Raw genomic sequence first — 20,147 nt, forward strand, 5'->3', positions numbered from 1 at the left:
AAGTGGGGAATCAGACTGATGGGATTGCTCAGAGAGCTGACATTGACTCAGTGGGTCAAATGGCCTCCTATGTCATAAGGAGAAATAGTGTGCCACAAGAATGAGTGCCTGGGCCTCAACAATTTACAATTTCCATAAAGGGCTTGGAAAAAGGCACTAAATATATAGTTGTTAAATTTGCTAATGGCATAAAGATGGGTAGGGAAACATATAAGATTCTGAGACATCTTATCAGAGTGCATGTGGAGAGGAAGCTTAATCTTGTAGGAGAATCTAGAACTATGCATCACTGTTTAAAAATAAGGGGTTGCTTATTTAAGACAGATGAGTCAAAATGTTTTATTTTTAGCTGGTTAGAAATGTTTGGAACACCTTTCCTCAAAGGATGGTAGAAGCAGAGTGTTTGAATATGTAAAGCAGAGAAAGATAGATTCTTGATAAATTACCCAGGGTGAGCAGGAATACAGTAATGAGGTTACAATCAGATCTTGTTAAATGACGAGCCGGTTCAAGCAGCCGAATGGCCACTCTTCTGTACATTTATGTGTTCATAATTTTCTGATGGAGGGAGGGTAATGAAGACGTTGTGAGCCTTGTTCATGTTAAAGGGCAATTTTTCAGTTCATCCTTTTAGCAGAATAATATGTGTCAGAGTACTGTTAAGGTACTCTGACTTACTGGGAAAGACTGTTTGGGTCCCTAGTAGTGGGAGGGAAGAGTTAAAAGGACAGATATTCCATAGGAAGGATGTGGAGACTATGGAAAGGGTGCTGAAGAGGTTTACCAGGAATGCTGCCTGGATTAGAAGGTATGAGCTATAAGGAAAGGTTGGACAAATTTGGATTGTTCTCCTGAGAGCATTGGAGGCTGAGAGGAGACCTGATGGAGGTTTTTAAAATTATGAGAGGCATAGATAGGGCAGACAGTTAGATGCTTTTCCCCAGGGTATAATTGTCAAACACCATATGACCTGCTTTTAAGGTTGGCGGGGGGGGGGGGGGGGGAGTTTAAAGGTGACAAGAGGGGCAAGTTTTTTATGCAGAGAGTGGTAGGTGTCTGGAATGGGTTACCAAGGGTAGTTGTGAAGCAGGCGGTTTGGTGGAGTTTAAGAGGCTTTTAAATAGACACATGAATATGAAGGGAATGGAGGGATATGGATGATACACAGGAGGAGCACATTTAGTATAAATTGGCATCAAGATTGGCACAACATTGTGGGCTGAATGGCCTGTCCAGTGCTGTACTGTTCTATGTTCTATGTTGAATCTTCTGAGATTGCATGGGAAGTGCTGTAAGTGGGTAGGTGGTTGGTAGGACAGACCAGCGTGGCAGGAAGAGAACTGACCTTAAAAATGCTGAAGGTAGTTTGTGGGAATGGGAGGGGGAAGATGTGGTCTGGTGATGGAATTCTGTTGGACCTGGTGGAAATTGTGAAAGTTGAAAGGTAGAAGGTGAGGACTTGGAGAACTCTACCCTAGCTCTGTCCAACGGGACAGGATATGTGTACAGAAGGATGGGAAGTAGATGTAATGTGGTCAAGGGGTCTGTCACCTATGCTCAGAAGCCATAGATCAGGTAAAACACCTTGGTGGCACAATGTGAAAATCCTTGCTATCAGAGCAAGTACGATGGAAATGGAGGATCTTGGAAAATGGAATTGCGTCCTTATGGGCTGTCGGGTGGGAGGAAATATAGTTGAAAAATCTGTGGGAGTTTGTAGGCTTGTAGTGGATGTTTATCACCAACTTATCCCCTGAGATGGAGACAGAGAATCCAGAAAAGGAAGAGAAGTGTCCTTTTGAGTTCCTTTGTTTGTGTTCTCACTCTCTGACTGCTCTCAGTTCATAGTTGTTATTCATTTTCTCTGTCTCTAACTGTCCCCATTAATCCATCAGCTGGATGAGCTCTACAACTTATCCCAGTGGCAACTCTGGCCTCACCTTCGATGCAACTTAATCCAACTTGGCTTATCTCTTTCCCAGTTCTGAAAAAAGGTCTTTGACCCGAAACATTAACTCTGTTTCTGCTTCCACAGATGCTGTCTGACCTGTTGTTTTTTTCTTGAATTTTCTGTTTTACTTTAGATTTCCAGCATCTGCAGTTTCATGATTTTCATGGTGTTGAGTCTGTTTCTTATCGAAGAGCCCTCATCAGTTGCTGCCATGACGTATCTTTTAAATAAACTGGAGAAAACTTGACCATTTGTCGCATGATTTGGTTTTATTTCAAATTCTCAGTGTTTCCACTGCCTGAATTAAGCCAAACATTCTGGACTTGTGAGAGTACTGCTGTTTATATTATCATCTTGATTTCCTTCCCTCTCACCATAAATGGCCTCTTCTTGGTTAGTCTTCAGCTGCCTGTGCAGAGATCAGGAGCCAAAGATCTGAGTAATCTCAGGTGATGAGTGTTGAGGAAGAATGTTTCAAGTGAAAGAGGGGAAATTAGCAGCAGGTTTGGAGAGAATAGCAACCCAGTTGTCTGCAATTGACTTAAATTTAACCAATTTTATTCACAATTGCTTATTCATACTTTTTTTTTAAAAATCATGTAATATGAGCATTCCTGATAAGGCTAGCATTCATTGTCCATCCTTTATTACTTTAGAACTAAGTAGCTTGCTTGGTCATATCAAAGGGCAGTTAAAGTCAAACACATCACAACAGTCTAGGGTGGTGTACAAGTCAGACTGGATAAGTAGGACAGATTTCCTTTCCAGAAGCCCAAAAGGGAGCCAGTTGGATTTTTACTACAGTCTGCTAGTTTCATGATGAGCATGACTGATAATAGGTTTTTAATTCTAGGTTTATGTAACTAATTAACTTCTCTGCTGCAATGGTGAGATTTGAACCCAAGGTTTCGGATCACTGGTTCAGGCCTCTGGTTTACTCTTCCAGTCTTGCAAACACTAGCATTATACTTCATTGTATTACATGGATGTTTCATTTGTATATGTCTGAAAACAATTAAAACTAATTCATGTTTGTGGTTCATTTATAGCTTTGTAAGTATTCTCCTTCCATCTGAGGCAAAAGTAGTCGGTGCTCGCTTCCGATGGTGGCAACCTACTCACGATGGACATGAGCAAAGCGACTGGGCTATTGACAATGTATTGATAGCTGGTTCAGCCAGCGAGAGAACCTTCATGCTAGATACATTCAGCAGTACTCCTGTCCCACCACATGACCGAAGCCCTGCTGACAGTGGACCTGTGGGCAGGATCAGCTTTGACCTATTTCAAGAAAGACCCACAGGTAAATTATAGTTCAGCTTCCAATAGTCACTAAGATACCTAAAAAGAAAGGTTTACTGGATAGTTCTTAAACACTGGACTCTGAAAAGTTTAACTCAAATGATTATCTGAATGTTGTTTTTGTCATCTTGAAACAATGTGATCATATTCAACTAGAAACTAAACATGCTGGATCTCACCTTAAAGACATGATTACCCGTCCTTGTGACTCTCTGATTTAAATACTTTATTTTGTTTATTGAAAATACAATTATACCATAACAGATCTTCAATATTATATCTCACAGCTAATCTCTGGCTTAATTATACCAGTAGGGTCAGGCAATAATTCCTTCAGGAAAGTTGCAAGAGTACCTTGTACATCCAGTCTTGAGACCCAGTCTCCCAAGCTCCCGGTTGGAGTCTCAGGAGAAATAGTTGTAAACTAATTGCAATCATGACCTACCCTGCAACTTTGTAATTATGTCCTACAATACAGGCACTAGCTACTAATTATATTCCTCAGGGACACATTCAATGCCATCTAGCTCACAGACAAGTACTCAGTGGGGAAGATACTTATCCTCACTGAGATCAGTGGAGCAGGATGTCAAAAGCAGAGTATTATCTTCAAGTCCTACCCTTATGTGTGTTTAGTGGCAAATTTCTATTGTCAAAGGCTTGAGCTTCTCATATGCATTTTATCTTTACTGCTGCACTACAGTTGCTCTGCAGATCCAAATAAAGCAACACTTTACAGGCTAAAATTAATATTTACCAATTAGTAGACAAGAAATTAAAAATCAAGCAAACCTATAGGTTATCCCAGACGTTAACTTAAGAACTTTTGCCGGGAGTACCTCAAGTTGGTTTTAGTTGTGTGTAACTTGTAATGTTTCACTAAAACATTTTTGTATCTTGCTGGAAATTGCAAAATATATTGGCAGCTTACAAACTAAACAAGTACTGGATGTTCCACGATGAGTGCTCTGTGGAGAGATTCTGTGATTCACCTGATGGAGTGATGCTGTGCGGCAGCCATGATGGTCGGGAAGTTGATGCAACAACCCATGACCTCACACCTAGCGAAGACTGGATTGTGCAGTTCAAGGTGAAGCCTTTCATCATCTTGCAAAGTAAAATTAAATGTAGCATTTAATATTCTATTATATGCATTGAAGGAAAAATTCTAATTGTAAAAGGTTTGGAAGAGGAAAGCCTAATTATGTTTAGAGTTTAAATTTGGAAAGCTGTAAAAGTCTAGTCTGGGTTGATACTGCAGTGCATTGCCAAGGCAATGCTGCATTTTCCACCCTTTGGTCCAACTTCAATTTTCAGGAAGCTCTGCAATAACAAAATTAAAACAAAGAAAGTCAGTGCCTTACAGCGAGATATTAACATTTGATGGTAGTCTTGTGACTGGTGTTAATGTGGATTCCTCAAAAAGAAGCTGACTGGTCTGTGAAGTACTGCCAGCACTTTTCCAGTTTCCTGCTTTTATTTTGTTTCTTTTTTCACTTTTTTTTGCAGGATCAGCTGAAGTCATTTGAAATGAATGTTAACAGGCTGAGCATATTGATGTGTGCTAATTTTAGTTATAAACATCACATTGAATTATTTGGGGTTTTTTTGTTTGAAGAGTAGTCACTGTTTATAATAAAGAAAACTTGGCAACCAGTTTATCCACAGAAGCCCCACAAACAGTTATGTAATTGTGACCAAATACTTGTTTCTACTGTTATTATTGAGGGACATATAATGGTAAAGATACCAGGTGGAACTCCCATCCTGTTCATTGAAATAGTGGCATGGGTTTTGCACTTTTTCAGAAAGGGGAAATAGGCAGTGCCAGCAAGGCCAACATTTATTGCCCATCCTTAATTGCCCTTGGGAAAGTCCTTCTGGTAAAAGATAGTTACTTCCACAGAGTTGGAATTAGACCCAGTGATGCTGAAAGAATGGCAAGATATTTCCAAGTCAGAGTATTGTGGGGCTTGGAGGGGAACTTGTAAGCTGTGCTTTTCCCATGCACTTACAGCCACTGACCTATTTAGAAGTAAAGGTCACGGGTTTGGGAATGACGCTAGTCCCTGGACTTTTGTGAGGAGAACTTTGCCACATTAATGTGTGATTCCATTTTCAATGAATGGTTAAGAATCAGCCACGTTACAATGGGTCTAGAGTCTCATGTAGGATCGCTTGGTTGAGGCAAGCAGATTCCCTTTCCTAACTAGGATAAATGCCAATGCTGGAAATTAGTTCTTCTCTACTTCCAGACTATTTGATTAACTGAATTTAAATTGCCCGTGATGAATTTTGAACTTCGTTCTCCAAATCAAATTATTTATCCATAATTTAACCACTACACCTCTCTTACAGGTAAAAGAATAGAAAAGGCCCCAGTTTAATGTCTCAGGTGAAAGATAAGAACCAATGGGGCAGCACTCCTTCAGTATTGCACCGAGCGTTAGCCCGTTATTGTAGTTCAATACTTAAATCTTTCAAAATATTTTCTGTTATTTTATAAAAATATATAGAGGAAAGACAGTACAATCAATACATGTCTCAAATTAACGTGTTGATTAAAAGTACTACTCTGTGCCACAAGTCCTTGGTATTTCACTGAAGCATTAGCTTAGATAATGCACTTGGGTGTTTATTTTGTAAATCATCAGCTCACGTTAATGAAAATCAAAAAAAAACTCTAAATGTGAGAAATCTGAAATAAAAACAGAAAATGCTGGAAATACTCAGCATGTCAAGCGGCATTAGTGGAAAGAGAAATAGTCAACGTTTCTGACAAAGGGCCTCAGACCTGAAATGTGAGCTCTGTTTCACTTTCACAGATGTTGCCTGAGCTTCTGAGTGTTTCCAGTATTTTCTCTTTTTATATCAGCTCACATTATCCCTGCAGATGAAAGGTAATAAATATACAGCATTGGTTTGGACCTTTTGAAAGACAGATCATCACTTTGCAAATTAAACGGAACATTATTACAATTAGGGTAAAGAAAAATACTAATCAGTGAAAAACGCCAGTGATCCCAGCTTAAGGAATTCATTAAATTTTTCTTTTCAGATTTCAGTGGGCTGCAAGACCACAGAAAAAGTTGTTCAGAATCAGGTCCATGTTCAGTATTCAACTGACTTTGGTGTGAATTGGCGGTACCTGATGCCACAGTGCCTCCCGGCTGACCCACAATGCTCTGGTGACATCACTCAGCCATCAGTGTTTTTCCCTGCCAAGGAATGGAAAAGAGCCATCTATACACTGCCTGACAATCTGGTGGGCAAGTGAGTAAGAGGAGATTTTGTAGTGAGGAGTGTGTTATATTGATCTGCTCGCCGGAAATCCATATCTAGACTTTTTAGTGTGGAGAAAACAAATTTGCCCAGTGCAGACATCAGACTAGATCTGGTGATGCAACATATCCCACCTCCCACTGAGCACCAAGTAAATTCTATGACAAATTGATGAAATAACAGGATATGTTATCCCTTCTCCCCACCACTCTCCCCTTCTCCTCACCACCAATACTTTATCTTTCACCTAAACCAGTGGTCTTCCGATATAAAACGAGCTTTTGACCATTCTCAAGTGATGCTCTTTCTTCCCTGCACCACCACCTCACCACACACCCACATTACTCGAGACTAAAGCAACATTAAGAAGTCTGTATACAATAAAAGCAAAACATGCTGGACTTACTCTGGCATCTTTGGAGTGAGAAACCGAGTTATGTTACAGGTTAATGAACCCTCTCTGAACTGCCTGACCTGCAGAATATTGCCCACTTTTTCAGTTTGCTTTCAAAAATTTAAACAAAAGACCTTGTTCAATTTTCTCTGCATGTGGCTTATTCATAAATGTGACATTGCCTTTCTGTCATTCTGCAGGTGAAATTAAAACTAATGTGCCGTTTTATTCCAGCCCAGTGAGATTCCGATTCTATCAAAAGTATTCAGATATTCAGTGGGCCATTGATAATTTCTACGTGGGGCCTGCCTGCCCAAATAATTGTGGAGGACACGGAGACTGCCTAAACAAACAGTGCTTCTGTGACCCCGGCTTCTCTGGGTCAAATTGCTACTTGAGTCACCCTCTAAAGGTATTATTAGATTATATGAGGTTCCTTATCATACGTGATCATGGAATATTCATTTCAAATTTCACAGGGCTTTGAATCCAGGCTTGCATTAAACTGCAGAACCTGACTTTCAGTCTGTGTTTTATTAATACTGAATGTTTGGGTCATTCTTAACTTATTGTGCAATCTGAATAATGTTATATGTATAAAACTCCTTTTGTCCTGTCTAAAAACTAGTATGAGCAATTATTTTCTTTTTGGCTAACGCTGGTCTGTTTTTCCCCTTATGAAGGTGATTAAAATAACTGGTCTTTCTTAGATGTTACATGGAACATAGAACAGTACGGCACAGGGACAGACCCATCGTAACACAATGCCAAATTAAATTAAATCTCTTCTGCCTGTACATAATCCATATCCCTCCATCCCCTACATATTCATGTGTCTATCTAAAAGCCCCTTAAGCACCACTATCAAATCTACTTCCACCACTACCCTGGCAGCCCGTTCCAGGTACCCACTGTGCTCTGTGTAAACAAAAACTTGACCTGCACATCTCCTTTAAACTTTCCCCCCTCACCTTAAATGCATGTCCTCTAGTATTTGACATTTCTACCCTGGGAAAAAGATTCTGACTGTCTCCCCTATCTATGGGTCTCATAATTTTATCTACTTCTGCAGGTCTCCCCTTAGTCTCCAATGCTCCAGAGAAAACAACCCAAGTTTGTCCAACCTCTCCTTATAGCTCATACCCTCTAATCCAAGCAGCTTCCTTGTAAACTTCTGCACCCTTTCCAAAGCATCACATCCTTCCTGTAATGGGGCGACCAGAAATGCACACAATATTCCAGGTGTGGCCTAACCAAACTTTTATATAGCTGCAACATGACTTCCTGACTCTTCCTACTCAGTGCCCCTACCAGAGAAGGCAAGCACACCATACACCTTCTTTATCACCCTATCTACTTGCATGGCCACTTGCAGGAAGCTGTGGACTTGCACCCCAAGCTCCCTCTGTACATTAATCCTTAAACACAATATCATGAAAGATTTGTCCATTACCTGCTAAAAATATTCCACTAAGTATCTTATGGATAAAGGCACTGATTGGTCCCCTATTTAATTGGGATGGTTCAGAGAAGGTTCACTGGCATGATCTTGGGTATGGGGGGGCTATCCTACAGTAAATATTGAAAGGTTTGGGCTCCACTCATTGGAGTTTGGAAGAATGAGAGGTAATCTTATTGAAACATATAAAATTCTTAGTGGGCTAGAAGGGTAACCTCTGAAAGGACCAGAGAACATGATCTCCAAGTGAGGGGGGCACCCATTTAAGACTCAAATGATGAGGAATATCTTCTCTCAGAAAGTTGAGCTTTTGGAACAGAGAGCTGTGGGGACAGAGTACTCGTGTCTATTTAAAGCTCAGTTAGATAGATTTCTGAATATTTAGGCAATCAAAGGTTATGGGGAAAGGGCAGGAAAGTGGACTTGAGAAATTTTGGATCAGCCATGAATTCAAGGGCTGAATGGCCTCCTCCTGTCCCTACAACTTATCATACAGTATTAAAATGCACAAACCAGGTAGTATTATATTTAATTTCCCTATTTCAGCAATGTTAGTTGATCTTAAGCAAATCAGCACTTAAGGTTAAAAGGTGTCTGTGGCCTCTGGGCTAACCTTCCCACATCTGATCACTACCCAGTAACCTCTGTTGGAAAGTGTAGTACATTGGTTGAGAATGGGCTTGAGCTGCAGTCATAAAGAACAACCAGAGTTGAAGCTCACACAGAGCAAATGTCAAGATACTGAAATGCTTTCAATATGCAAGAATTGAGCGTTGGGAAGGAAAAAAGACGTACATCTGTTTTGATAATGCAATATGTCGCTGTTTGGTTAGAAAAAGACATGTATTTCTACAGGAACTTTCGTGTCCTCTTCAGGACATCCCACTACGAAATACCCTTAGTGTGGTGGCTGCAGTAAAACAAGCAGCCAATATCCCTAATTAATGTTTATATTTAGCTGTAATTACTGCAGCCCTGTCAGCTTCTCACCAAGATGCATGTAAATGTGGGACTGTGAAGCACACTTAACAAACTTCTTCCAAGTTTGATTTTGTGATAAAATCAGTCTACCAATAACATATAATGTTACATTTGACCACATTGTTGAATGGCAACATTTGAGGAATGAGACAAACCTGCAGCCTGATATAAAGGAGAACTTGGAGCTCCAGAATTCTCTAATTTGTGGAGTTCAACCATGATATTTGTCTCTTCTTCCACAGCAAGTCACCTCTCTCAGCTTAACTGTTTTGTAACCTGGAGGCTAGAGAAATGGAGGTGATATGAGAACAGCTTAAACATTTGGATGTTAGCTCCAGATGAAAATAGAAATATTGCCATGGTCTTTCCAATCTAGTAAATGCCCATTTTATGTGTTACAGACTTCATTGAAAGAACGTTTTGAGGTTGATGACATGAAATCAGACACGTGGATTTCTCTGGACGGTGGAAAGGCATGCACAGACTGTGGTGTTCTGGTGGAAGATTTACCCCTCTATTTCAGCGGAGTGGGCATGAGACAGGCAATAACCCAGGACCTTGATCTCAGGGGTACAAAGTGAGTTTGACACTCTTGTTTTTATATAAAACAGTTTCATAAAGGGCAAATCAAAACTGTATTAATAGGGCTTTTGGTTGTGAATTGTTGGTCTTCACTTACTAATGTCAAAAATTGTTGCTGATTTTGGTACTTCACTGGCAATCTGGCTTCAAGGGGTCAAAAAATTGGGAAAATGAGAAATATCACCTTGTTATAAAAACAGTTGTTGTGTGAGGTTAGCAGTGAGACATCTTATTTGGCAGATTAAAGGGAACGTCATCTCTGTTTGAACTGTTCCTGACAATGGCTGATTTCCTTACCCAATGTTTGGAGATTATTATCTAGGCTGGAAAATGGGGCGAGATTTTAAATCTATGGTGAGGAAATAAACCGCAACATCCATTTCGACAGCGCAATATATTGGATGTTTGCTTAGAAAAAGACTTGCATTTTTATAGAAACTTTCATTTCTTCTTCAGGACAAACTACAACAAAATACCCTTAGTGTGGCTGCTATTGTATTCTCCCAGTTAATATAGTTATTTGCACTCATGAAAATAAGGAAAATCTACTCTTTAAGGTCATAGAATCATACAGCACAGAAACAAGCCCTTTGGCCCACTCTATCCATGCTGATCACCAAGGACCCATCTTTATTCATCTCATTTGCCAGCACTTGGTCCAAGCCCGTCTGTGTCTGAAGTAGAAAATATTCCAATTACCAGGGCTAGCATCCTTAAAATTTATCCTAAACCATTTAAGGGAAAGAACTAATGAAAAAAATCTCAGAAAAAAGAGGAAAAATTTCATCATTGTCTTCTGAAGTGACACAATCAAACGTGAACTAATTGCTTCCACTGTTCCAGTCCCAGGGCACCTTCCCATGCCACCAGAGGAGATTCAGCACCTACTCATTCACCTCTTCCCTTCCCACCATCCAGAGGCCCAAACAATCATTCCAGTGAAGCAGCTAGTCCACTGCATTCATAGAACATAGAACAGTACAGCACAGGAACAGCCCTTCACCCCAACGATGTCTTCAACAATACACAATGCCAAATTAAACTAAATCTCATCTGTCTGTACATGATGCATATCCCTCCATTCCCTGCATATTCATATGTCTATGTAACAGCCTCTTAAATGTCACTATCATATCGGCTTCCACCACCACCCCTGGTAGCCCATTCCAAACACCTCCCACTCTCTGTGTTTTTTTTAAAAAATGGCATTGCCCCACTCATCTCCTTTAAACTCCTGCCACCCCCCCCCCCCCCCCCCACCCCCCACCACCTTCAAGGCATGTCCTCTGGTATGTTCATAATGTCATCTACTCTACCTGGAAGAAACCAAACACAGATCAAGTGATCGCTTTAGGAAGTACCTATGCTCAGTCCTGAGCTTCCTATTGCATGTTGCTTTAATTCTCAATTCCACTACCTTTCTCACCTGTCTGTCAGCAGCCTTCTCCACAGCTGGGCACTCTGCAGACTCCTGGAATGAACACTGAATTTTAAAACTTCAGATAAACTGCTCTGTCATTGTTTCCCATTGTCACACTTAAGTCCCTTTCTCACCCCATTTTTTTAAAATGCCTTGCTACAGGTCAGTACTCATGCACTGTATAACCTGATTTGTTTTACCTATCTTGATAAAGGCTTTTGTATTGTACCTCACTCCTCCCCCCAGCTCTGCTTTGAAATTTGAAAATCCTCCACTCTTGCCCCTAGTTCACTGAACACTCTAATGAACTTCTACAGATGTACTGGTGAAAGTATCCTGACTGGTTGCATCCTGGTCTGGTATGGGGATTGAAATGCGCAGGAACATAAGAAGCTGCAGAGAGTTGTGGACTGAGCCTAATACATCAATGGCACACTCCTCCCGACCATTAAAGGTATCGAGATGAGGCACTGCCTCCAGAAGGCAACATCTGTCATCAAAGATCCCCACCATCCAGGCCATGCTATCTTCTCGCAGCTACCATCGGGCAGAAGGTACAGAAGCTTGAAGTCTCACACCAACAGGTTCAAGAACAGCTACTTTCCTTCAACCATTTGGTTCTTGAACCCTAATCACTACCTCAGTGCAGCAAAACTTTGACCACTTTGCACTACAATGGACTTTCTTCTTTTCTTGTTCTAATTGTGTTCTTTCTTGTTTAATTTTGTATAATTTATGTTTTTCTTGTCGATGTTGTGTATCTGATGCTATGTGCCTGTGATGCTGCTGGAAGTGAGGTTTTCATTGCACCTGTGCCCAGCACTTCTCATTTTATTTCAGATCAAAGTCAAAACTAAATTTATTGTCATATGCACAAGTACATGTATGAACAGGTGCAATGAAAAACTTACTTGTAGCAGCATCACAGGCACGTAGCATTATTTAAGCAGCATTCACAAGAAAAACATAAATTAATCATAAATTATGCACAATTTTTACAAGAAAAAAATATGTAGAACAAAAAGATGTCCATCTTAGGGCAAAGTGATCAGAGTGGTCATAGTGCTGCTAAACTGTAGTGGTGATTAGGATTTTGCTGGTTCGTTCAAGAACCAAATGGTTGAAGGAAAGTAGCTGTTCCTGAACCTGGTGAAGTGGTGTGGGACTTCAGGCTTCTGTACCTCCTGAACAACGGTAACTGCGAGAAGATGGCATGGCCCGGGTGGTGGGAATCTTTGATGATGGATGTTGCCTTCTTGAGGCAGCACCTCCTGTAGATACTACTGATGGTGGGGAGGGATGTGCCCGTGATGTATTGGGTAGAGTCTGCAGCTTCTTGCGTTCCTGTGCATTTGAATTGCCGTACCAAACCATGATGCAACCAGTCAGGATACTTTCAACAGCACATCTATAGAAGTTTGTTAGACTGTTCGGTGACAAGCTGAACCTCCGCTTTCCTTATGATTGCATCTATGTGCTGGGCCCAGGACAGGTCATCTGATATGTTAACATCCAGGAATTTAAAGCTGCCGACTCTCTCCATTGCTGATCCCCCAATGTAGACTAGTGCACGATCACCCTCCTTCCCCTTCCTGAAGTCAACAATCAGCTTCTTCACTTTTGCTGACACCGAGCGAGAGGTTGTTGTTGTGGCACCACTCAACCAGGTGTCCCCTCTCGCTCTGGTAAGCTGACACATCATCACCTGTGATTATCCAACAACAGTAGTGTCATTGGTGAATTTGAAGATGGCATTGGAGCTGTGCTTAGCCACACAGTCATGTATGTATAGAAGGCAGAGCAGGGGGCTAAGCATGCAGCCTTGAAGTGCACCTGTGTTGATGATCATTGAGGACGAGATTTTGTTACCAACCCTCACTGATTCAGGTCTGCCATTGAGGAAGTTGAGTATCCAGTTGCAAAGGGATGAATACAGAGGCCCAGGTCTTGAAGCTTGTTGATGAGTTTGGATGGGATGATTGTGTTGAACGCCAAGCTGTAGTCTATGAACAGCAGCCTGACGTATGAGTTCCTGTTATCCAGATGGTCCAGAGCAGAGTGAAGAGCCAGAGAAATCGCATCTGCTGTTGACTTGTTGTGGCGGTAGGCAGATTGGAGTGGATCCAGGTCACCTCTGAGGCAAGAGTTGATTCACACCATAACTAGCCTCTCGAAGCCCTTCATTACAATTGATGTAGCCACAATTGGACAGTAGTCATTGAGACAGGTCATTACCCTTTTCTTGGGCACTGGTACAATAGATGCCTTTTTGAAGCAAGTAGGAACCTCAGGCTGCAAAAGCAAGTGGTTAAATATGTCTATAAATACTCCAGCCAGTTGGTCCACACAGATCTTTAGTATTTGGCCAGGTACGCTGTCTGGACCAGACGCCTTTCGTGGATTCACCATCTTGAAGGATGCCCGGATGTCAGCCTCAGAGACTGAAATTACAGGGTCATCTGGATATGTGGGGCTCATATGGGTGTGTCATAATTCTCCCTATCAAAGTGTTCATAAAAGGCATTGAGCTCATCTGGCAGTGATGGGTCGTTGCCACTTATGCTACCCGATCTCGCCTTGTATGAAGTTATATTGTGCAAGCCCTGCACAGCTGTCAAGCGTCCATCTGTGATTCCAGTTTAGTCTGAAGTTGCCTCTTTGCGCTTGCAATGGCCTTCCAGAGGTCATACCTGGACTTCTTATATGACTCTGGGTCACCAGCCCTGAATGCCACAGATCTAGCCCTCAGCAGATTACAAATCTCCTGGTTCATTCAAGACTTCTGGTTGGGGAAGACTCGGAATGTTTATGTGGGTACATACTCGTCCATGCATGATTCCAGTGTCTGCAGTTTTATTTGTTTTCCATTTGTCTTCCAAATTTTATTAAGATTTGAGGGAGGTTTGTAGGGATGGGAAGGTAAAATAGATGCAAAGGGTTTGGGATGGGCAGAAATTTGGACACAACCCAGAACTGTCAAACCTCCACCCAAAACCAATGATCCCACATGGGTTTCTGGTGGGTTCTTGCAGGGAGGGAGCTTTCATCCAGCCTACATAAGGACCATGATGTGACCAAGATCCAGGGACTGATGAAGCTGCTTTCCGGCTAGAATTCCTGAAACTTCAGTCTTTTTCTGCCCAGCAACTTGAACAGCAGGAAAAATAGTTACTAGGCAAGAGAATTCAGTGGAAAATCAGGAAAGGAAATCAGATTGTGAGATCAGTGGGATTGTGGGCAGAATTTGGGATCATGGAGGCCTCCAGCCTAGGGGTGAGGCCTGGAAGACTCTATGATGCTGGGCACTTTTAATCACTACTGTTTTGAACAGACCCATTTCTGAACAGTTGTACCTTTCCAGGAGGTTGAAGGTTATCCATGATCTTGACGGACAGAAGGAGATGTGATAAAGTGTTTTGCAGAGGTGTGGGAGAAGAGCTCGATGCATGGGGATCAAACCTTCCCACTGTGGCTACATGTCCATGCCCAATTGGAAGTCACCCACCTCCTGGCTTGCAAATGATTCTGTGTCCCGGCTCTCTGAAGGCTCTCTACATGGCCTGTAATGACCTTGAACTGTGTTTCCAGGCTGTGGGAGAGAATTTCTTAAGGCCATGCTGCATTCTGTCCATGTATCAGAGCTTGGGCCTCCAGCATGTTCCATCTTGTCCACCTTAACTGATGCACGAGCCCGACAAATATCTGTAAATGTGCTTGATTACATTTTACTCAAAGGTCTGGAATGGGGATTGCAAACAGAGTAGAGTTCAAGCTAAGTGGCAAAACCATATTCCTTAGCTTAATGGGTCAGACAGCATTCATGGCATGCAAAATCACAAATGGGAGAGGCATTTTTGAGAAAGTAGTGTCTCATTAGAAAAGAAAGCAGCAAGGAAGTCCCCTCTCCTAGTAATCAGTTCCTGTTCGTTGTCAATAAGTACTTCCCTACTGTTTCTAATTACATAATGAATTAAGTTTACAAATGAATACTGATATTTTGCTTTGCTAGATTTGTGCAGTATTGGGCCAGAATTGGTAGTGAGAACAACATGACGACATGTCATCAACCCATCTGTCGGAAGGAGGGTGTTTTGTTGGACTATTCAACTGATGGAGGTGAGATTTATTCCCTGTCTTGCTAATTATATAATTATCTGCAGTATTTCTTCATCATGTCCAAATATTAATCACTGAGGCTTTGGAAGGAGAAAGGTTAACTCATCCAAAGGTAGTAACTCACTTAGATGTGTCACACTTGCATCATTTCATTGGCATACTTGGAGACAAGGAGCGAGAGTGAGTCACTTTCTTCCAGCTGGTCAATGAGAATTTAGAGGAAGACAACTGATAAAATTGTGTGGATAATTACAGGAGGAAAAGAAGAAATGAAAGGCATGTTGGTAGGAAAGAGGGCTTAATATGGAAGGAAGCTTGTGTGGTGATGCTGACAGGTAAACTTTTCACACAAAGAGTAGTGAGTATCTGGAATGAGCTGTCAGAGGAGATGCTGGAGGCAGGAACAGTAACAACATTTAAGAGGAGACATGTGACTGCAGATGCTGGAATCAGGAACATAAAACAAACTGCTCAAGACCCTTCATTTAAGAGCTATCTGGACAGGTATTTGAAAGAGCAAGGTATGGATGGACATGGAATTAACACAGGCAGATGGGATTAGTATAGATAGACATGAAGGTCAGCATAGACACGGTGGTCCGAAGGGCCTGTTTCTTTGCTGTCCAGCTCTATGACAAGCATAGTCTGGTGTGATGACTGGCTACTTGTATACTGTAAAATTCTACAGAAAACCATCAGCATTGGTCTTTATCAGAAAGTAGCATTGATTGAAACCACTGACATGTTGAACTTCATTTAAGAGAGAACCTTTTCGACTTCCCTTCCATTGAAATAATACATTCTGTTTCTGTTCATCGTTGTGATATGCTGTAGGAATTACCTGGAACCTGCTGCATGAAATGGATTACCAGAAATATATTTCTGTGCGTCAGGATTATGTCCTGCTCCCAGAGGATGCCCACACCAACACGACCCGCCTGCGGTGGTGGCAACCCTTTGTTGTTCTCAATGGTCTGATGGTGGCGAGCTCAGACCGTGCTCAGTGGGCACTGGACAACATCCTGATTGGAGGATCTGAGATCAACCCAAGTCAACTAATGGATTCTTTTGACGATGGTAAGAAGGAAACGTTAGGCTGGTTAATGGTACCATTTGTAGGTGATAGTTATGAATGGAAGAATTTAATTGTGACTTGATGGATCATCAAAAATATACAGAGGATATTTTGCAATGCCTAGTGACAGTCACATATGTCATCAATCTGCCACAGAAATGTGTCAAAACCCATAATTAGGCTCAATACCTAATCAGCACTGGAACTGCAGAGTACAAGTGTCTCCATGATGGTCATTCAGTGCTGTAGCTGATGTCTGGCACAAACTCAGTACAGGTTTAAATGTCGTACAAATGCAGGGAGGACTTCCCTGCCCTCTAATGTACATTTTTTTGTTCCAGATAAACTTAATATGAAATCTTATTTTCTGAACTTTCAGATGTAGTTTTTCTGCCTGACTTTGTATGTTTTGGGAATGGCTTTTGTTTCTTGGGTTTTCTTTCGCTTTTCAGACTTGGGTATTTTTGGTTTCTTTCTGTTTAACTCCCCTACCTTGTAAGGAGCTTAACTACCTCTCTTTTCCACCATCCAAATCCCAAATGTTCAGCATTTCCCTTGGAACTCCTGGGAGCTGGAGAATAAGGTGTCGTTTAACAAGACTGCACAGAGGCAGCTCCACCTTCACTTGCGGTAATCTGACCTGAGCAGACAGTGGCCACGTGTGTGTGTCCAGTACAGCTATTGGTTCACACAACAAATGATATGCCTTCACTAATCCTTCAACAGAGAGACCAAGTTAGGGTAATGTATTGGACATTCCACATTGTTGTATAAGGCAAAAATATCTCATCATATTGAAGTAGAAGCAACATGTGCTCAATGACAAACATCTGTCCAGTTTACAAGTCAGCCTGGTATCAGTAAGCAGCCAGGCATCATCATGTGACTAGGTTGTGTTACAGTGACAGCAGGACTCATATCCTTGGGAGATGTGAATGTGGTGAGAATTTCAATTGTATTTTGTTTCGTAAATATGTGCTGTACATCGAGGAATGGATGTAATGTGATGCAAAGAAAAAAATGTAGTTTTATGTGAAGGCTAGCAAATGGGGAGTACAATAAATGTAGAACAGGTTGTGACATTCATTATTGGATCATATATCTAATAGATTGTTTTGATAGATGGTGTTGCATCCCAGTTTCCTTAAAGTGAACATCTTCTTCTGCATCACCTCTCCTTTAATGTTACCCCCTGAGCCAGCCTTCAAATTATTGCTTCACTGCTTCATTGTCACTGTGTGTTTCAATGTACGTGTAACTAATAAAGATACCTTACCTTATTGTTTCTTTATTGTTTATTTCCTATTCATTTATTTTTAATTTTTATTTCATTTATTTTTTAAAATCTTTATTGTTTCTTTATTCTTCATTGCTTCACTTACTATTCATCCATAGTAACTGCTGTATGTCTTTGCATTAGGCTCGTTTGTCTTTTTTTCCTTAATATACATACCAAGCCTTGAAAAAAGCTAACAATTATTTTAGACATATGCTGCCCTCCCCAGGTTACAAGTGCCTGATTTATGGACACCAGTTCATATGAGTGAGCTCCCATAAATATTAATAAATTCAAACAAGAACCAGTCTTGAAAAAAAACCTGTTTGTATGTAACCTCCCTGCAGTAATCAGATGCCATTGTTTCTTAAGAACACACGCTGCCAGTTTCACCATGGGAGGCCACTTTGACACTTGTGCAACAGTACTCTATTAAACAATGCAACATGCATTGATACTTCAAGCCCATTGAAACCAGCCATTGAGCATGGGACATCCTGATTCTGTACCATTGTAATTAATGAGTGGAAGATGATAAATAAATGTTCATGATAACTGGCCCTTATCAACACCATTCATTACAACACTGTGGAGGTATGGTTTCTGTATTGAGTGATTTTGTGTATTTTCTGACTTATGGACAAAATCAATCAAAGGCACCAAGTTTCCCTTTAAACTTGAGGAGGTTTTCCTTGCTCCCATCAGGCTGGCTCACCAGAAAATGCTAAATCTGAACAGACAGCCATGAATAAGTATTCATGTGAACTAAGCTGCACCACAGACTTCCTCTGTGTTAGCATAATAATTGAGCCTCAGCATTAAACTGTGCTTTTAGACAGTAAAATATAGATTGATCTTGTAAATCTGTTCCTAAGGAATGTATTTTTCTCCTACAGAAGGTGTTAACCATGATGGAAACTGGATTTTCTACCCTAATGCAGTCCGTACAGCCGGTTTCTGTGGTAATCCCTCATTCCATCTCTATTGGCCTAATAAGAAGAAAGACAAGACGCACAATTTCCTGGCTTCACGGGAACTTATTGTAGCACCAGGATATGTTCTACAGTTCAGAGTGAGATTCTATTTGGGTCATTTAATAATCACCCTCTACCCTATCCCCACCTCCTGCTCTCCCCTCCCCCCTTCCCCATCCTCCCCTTCTCCCTTATCCTCACCCTCACCCTTCCCTTCCCCCTACCCCCCCACCCCCCCCCCCCCCACGAATCCATTCTCTCTCTCTCTCTCAACACACACAAATTGCTGGAGGAACTCAGCAGGTCAGGCAGCATCTATGGAGGGAAATAACAGCACCTACAGAACCTCTTGCATCTCCATTCTCTCTCTGGATGTTCTCTGGGCAGCATAGCTTGTTTTCAGGTCATGAAATATAACGATAATTTTCTTCCAATCCAACATTTGCTGTGACACCCTTTTCTCAAGGACTAGAAATCTACTGGTTCCTCCACTATTTATGAATGAGCATTAGTTGAGTGTTTACATATACAAATAATTATTTTCTCTTTAGATGTTCGGCGCTTTGTAATTGATGATAGGCGAGTTAAGTGGGAAGTGAAATGAAAGAAATCACCACATGAAAGGAAGTGGAGCAAACCGGCTTGTTTGTATAACTTTGAGTTAATTGGCTGCTAGTTTCAGCATTTAACCCAGTAATGGCGTAAATCCTGCCTTTGGGATGACTCCTAGAGATCAGAATCAGGTTTACTATCACTGACGTATGTCGTAAAATTTGTTGTTTTGTGGCAGCAGTACAGGCATAAAAATTACTATTTACAATATTGCACTTCAGCACCAGAGGGTACAAAGATGGAATGGTAGTTAGTGATAACTGATTCAAAGTGGCAAGTGAGGAGGGTAGGTCGTAAATGATAGTAATTATACAATGAAGTGGACTATGACCTCATAATCTACCTTGTTGTGACCTCGCACCTTATTGCACTGCACTTTCTCTGTAGCTGTGACACTTTACTGTTATTGCCTGTACCTGTACTACATCAATGCACTCTGTACTCGCTCAATGTAACTGCACTGTGTAATGAATTGACCTGTACGATCGGTATGCAAGACAAGTTTTTCACTGTACCTCGGTACAAGTGATAATAATAAACCAATACCAATAATTTTGAAGGAAACTGAATAAAGGAAGGCAGCCTGGGATGGAAGGAATGATTGAGTGCTGGGTGCTGGCTGAGAGGCTATCAAGTGACCAGGTAAAGTGTCTAATAGGAAAGGTTTGCTGTAAGAGGGCAAGGCAAGGCAAGATATAAGTGAGTGCATGAGATCCTTGAATG

The 20,147-nt window shown here is 41.3% G+C and overlaps 1 protein-coding gene across 5 annotated transcripts in view; it reads left to right on the forward strand.

Annotated features, from left to right (window-relative positions):
- The window catches only part of reln (reelin), a 276,572-nt gene that overhangs the window by 238,963 nt on the left and 17,462 nt on the right, over positions 1 to 20,147 (forward strand). For 4 of the 5 annotated variants that reach the window (XM_052034310.1, XM_052034309.1, XM_052034308.1 and 1 more), the window contains 8 exons: positions 3,001 to 3,254; positions 4,180 to 4,343; positions 6,312 to 6,526; positions 7,164 to 7,341; positions 9,771 to 9,946; positions 15,381 to 15,487; positions 16,322 to 16,564; positions 18,735 to 18,910. In XM_052034310.1, coding sequence (XP_051890270.1) covers positions 3,001 to 3,254; positions 4,180 to 4,343; positions 6,312 to 6,526; positions 7,164 to 7,341; positions 9,771 to 9,946; positions 15,381 to 15,487; positions 16,322 to 16,564; positions 18,735 to 18,910 — 1,513 coding nt within the window. The remainder of the gene's footprint in view (positions 1 to 3,000; positions 3,255 to 4,179; positions 4,344 to 6,311; positions 6,527 to 7,163; positions 7,342 to 9,770; positions 9,947 to 15,380; positions 15,488 to 16,321; positions 16,565 to 18,734; positions 18,911 to 20,147) is intronic. The other variant, XM_052034311.1, reaches the window with a different exon arrangement.

This window comes from Pristis pectinata, chromosome 19 (assembly GCF_009764475.1).
Source record: "Pristis pectinata isolate sPriPec2 chromosome 19, sPriPec2.1.pri, whole genome shotgun sequence".
Classification (NCBI taxonomy): domain Eukaryota; kingdom Metazoa; phylum Chordata; class Chondrichthyes; order Rhinopristiformes; family Pristidae; genus Pristis; species Pristis pectinata.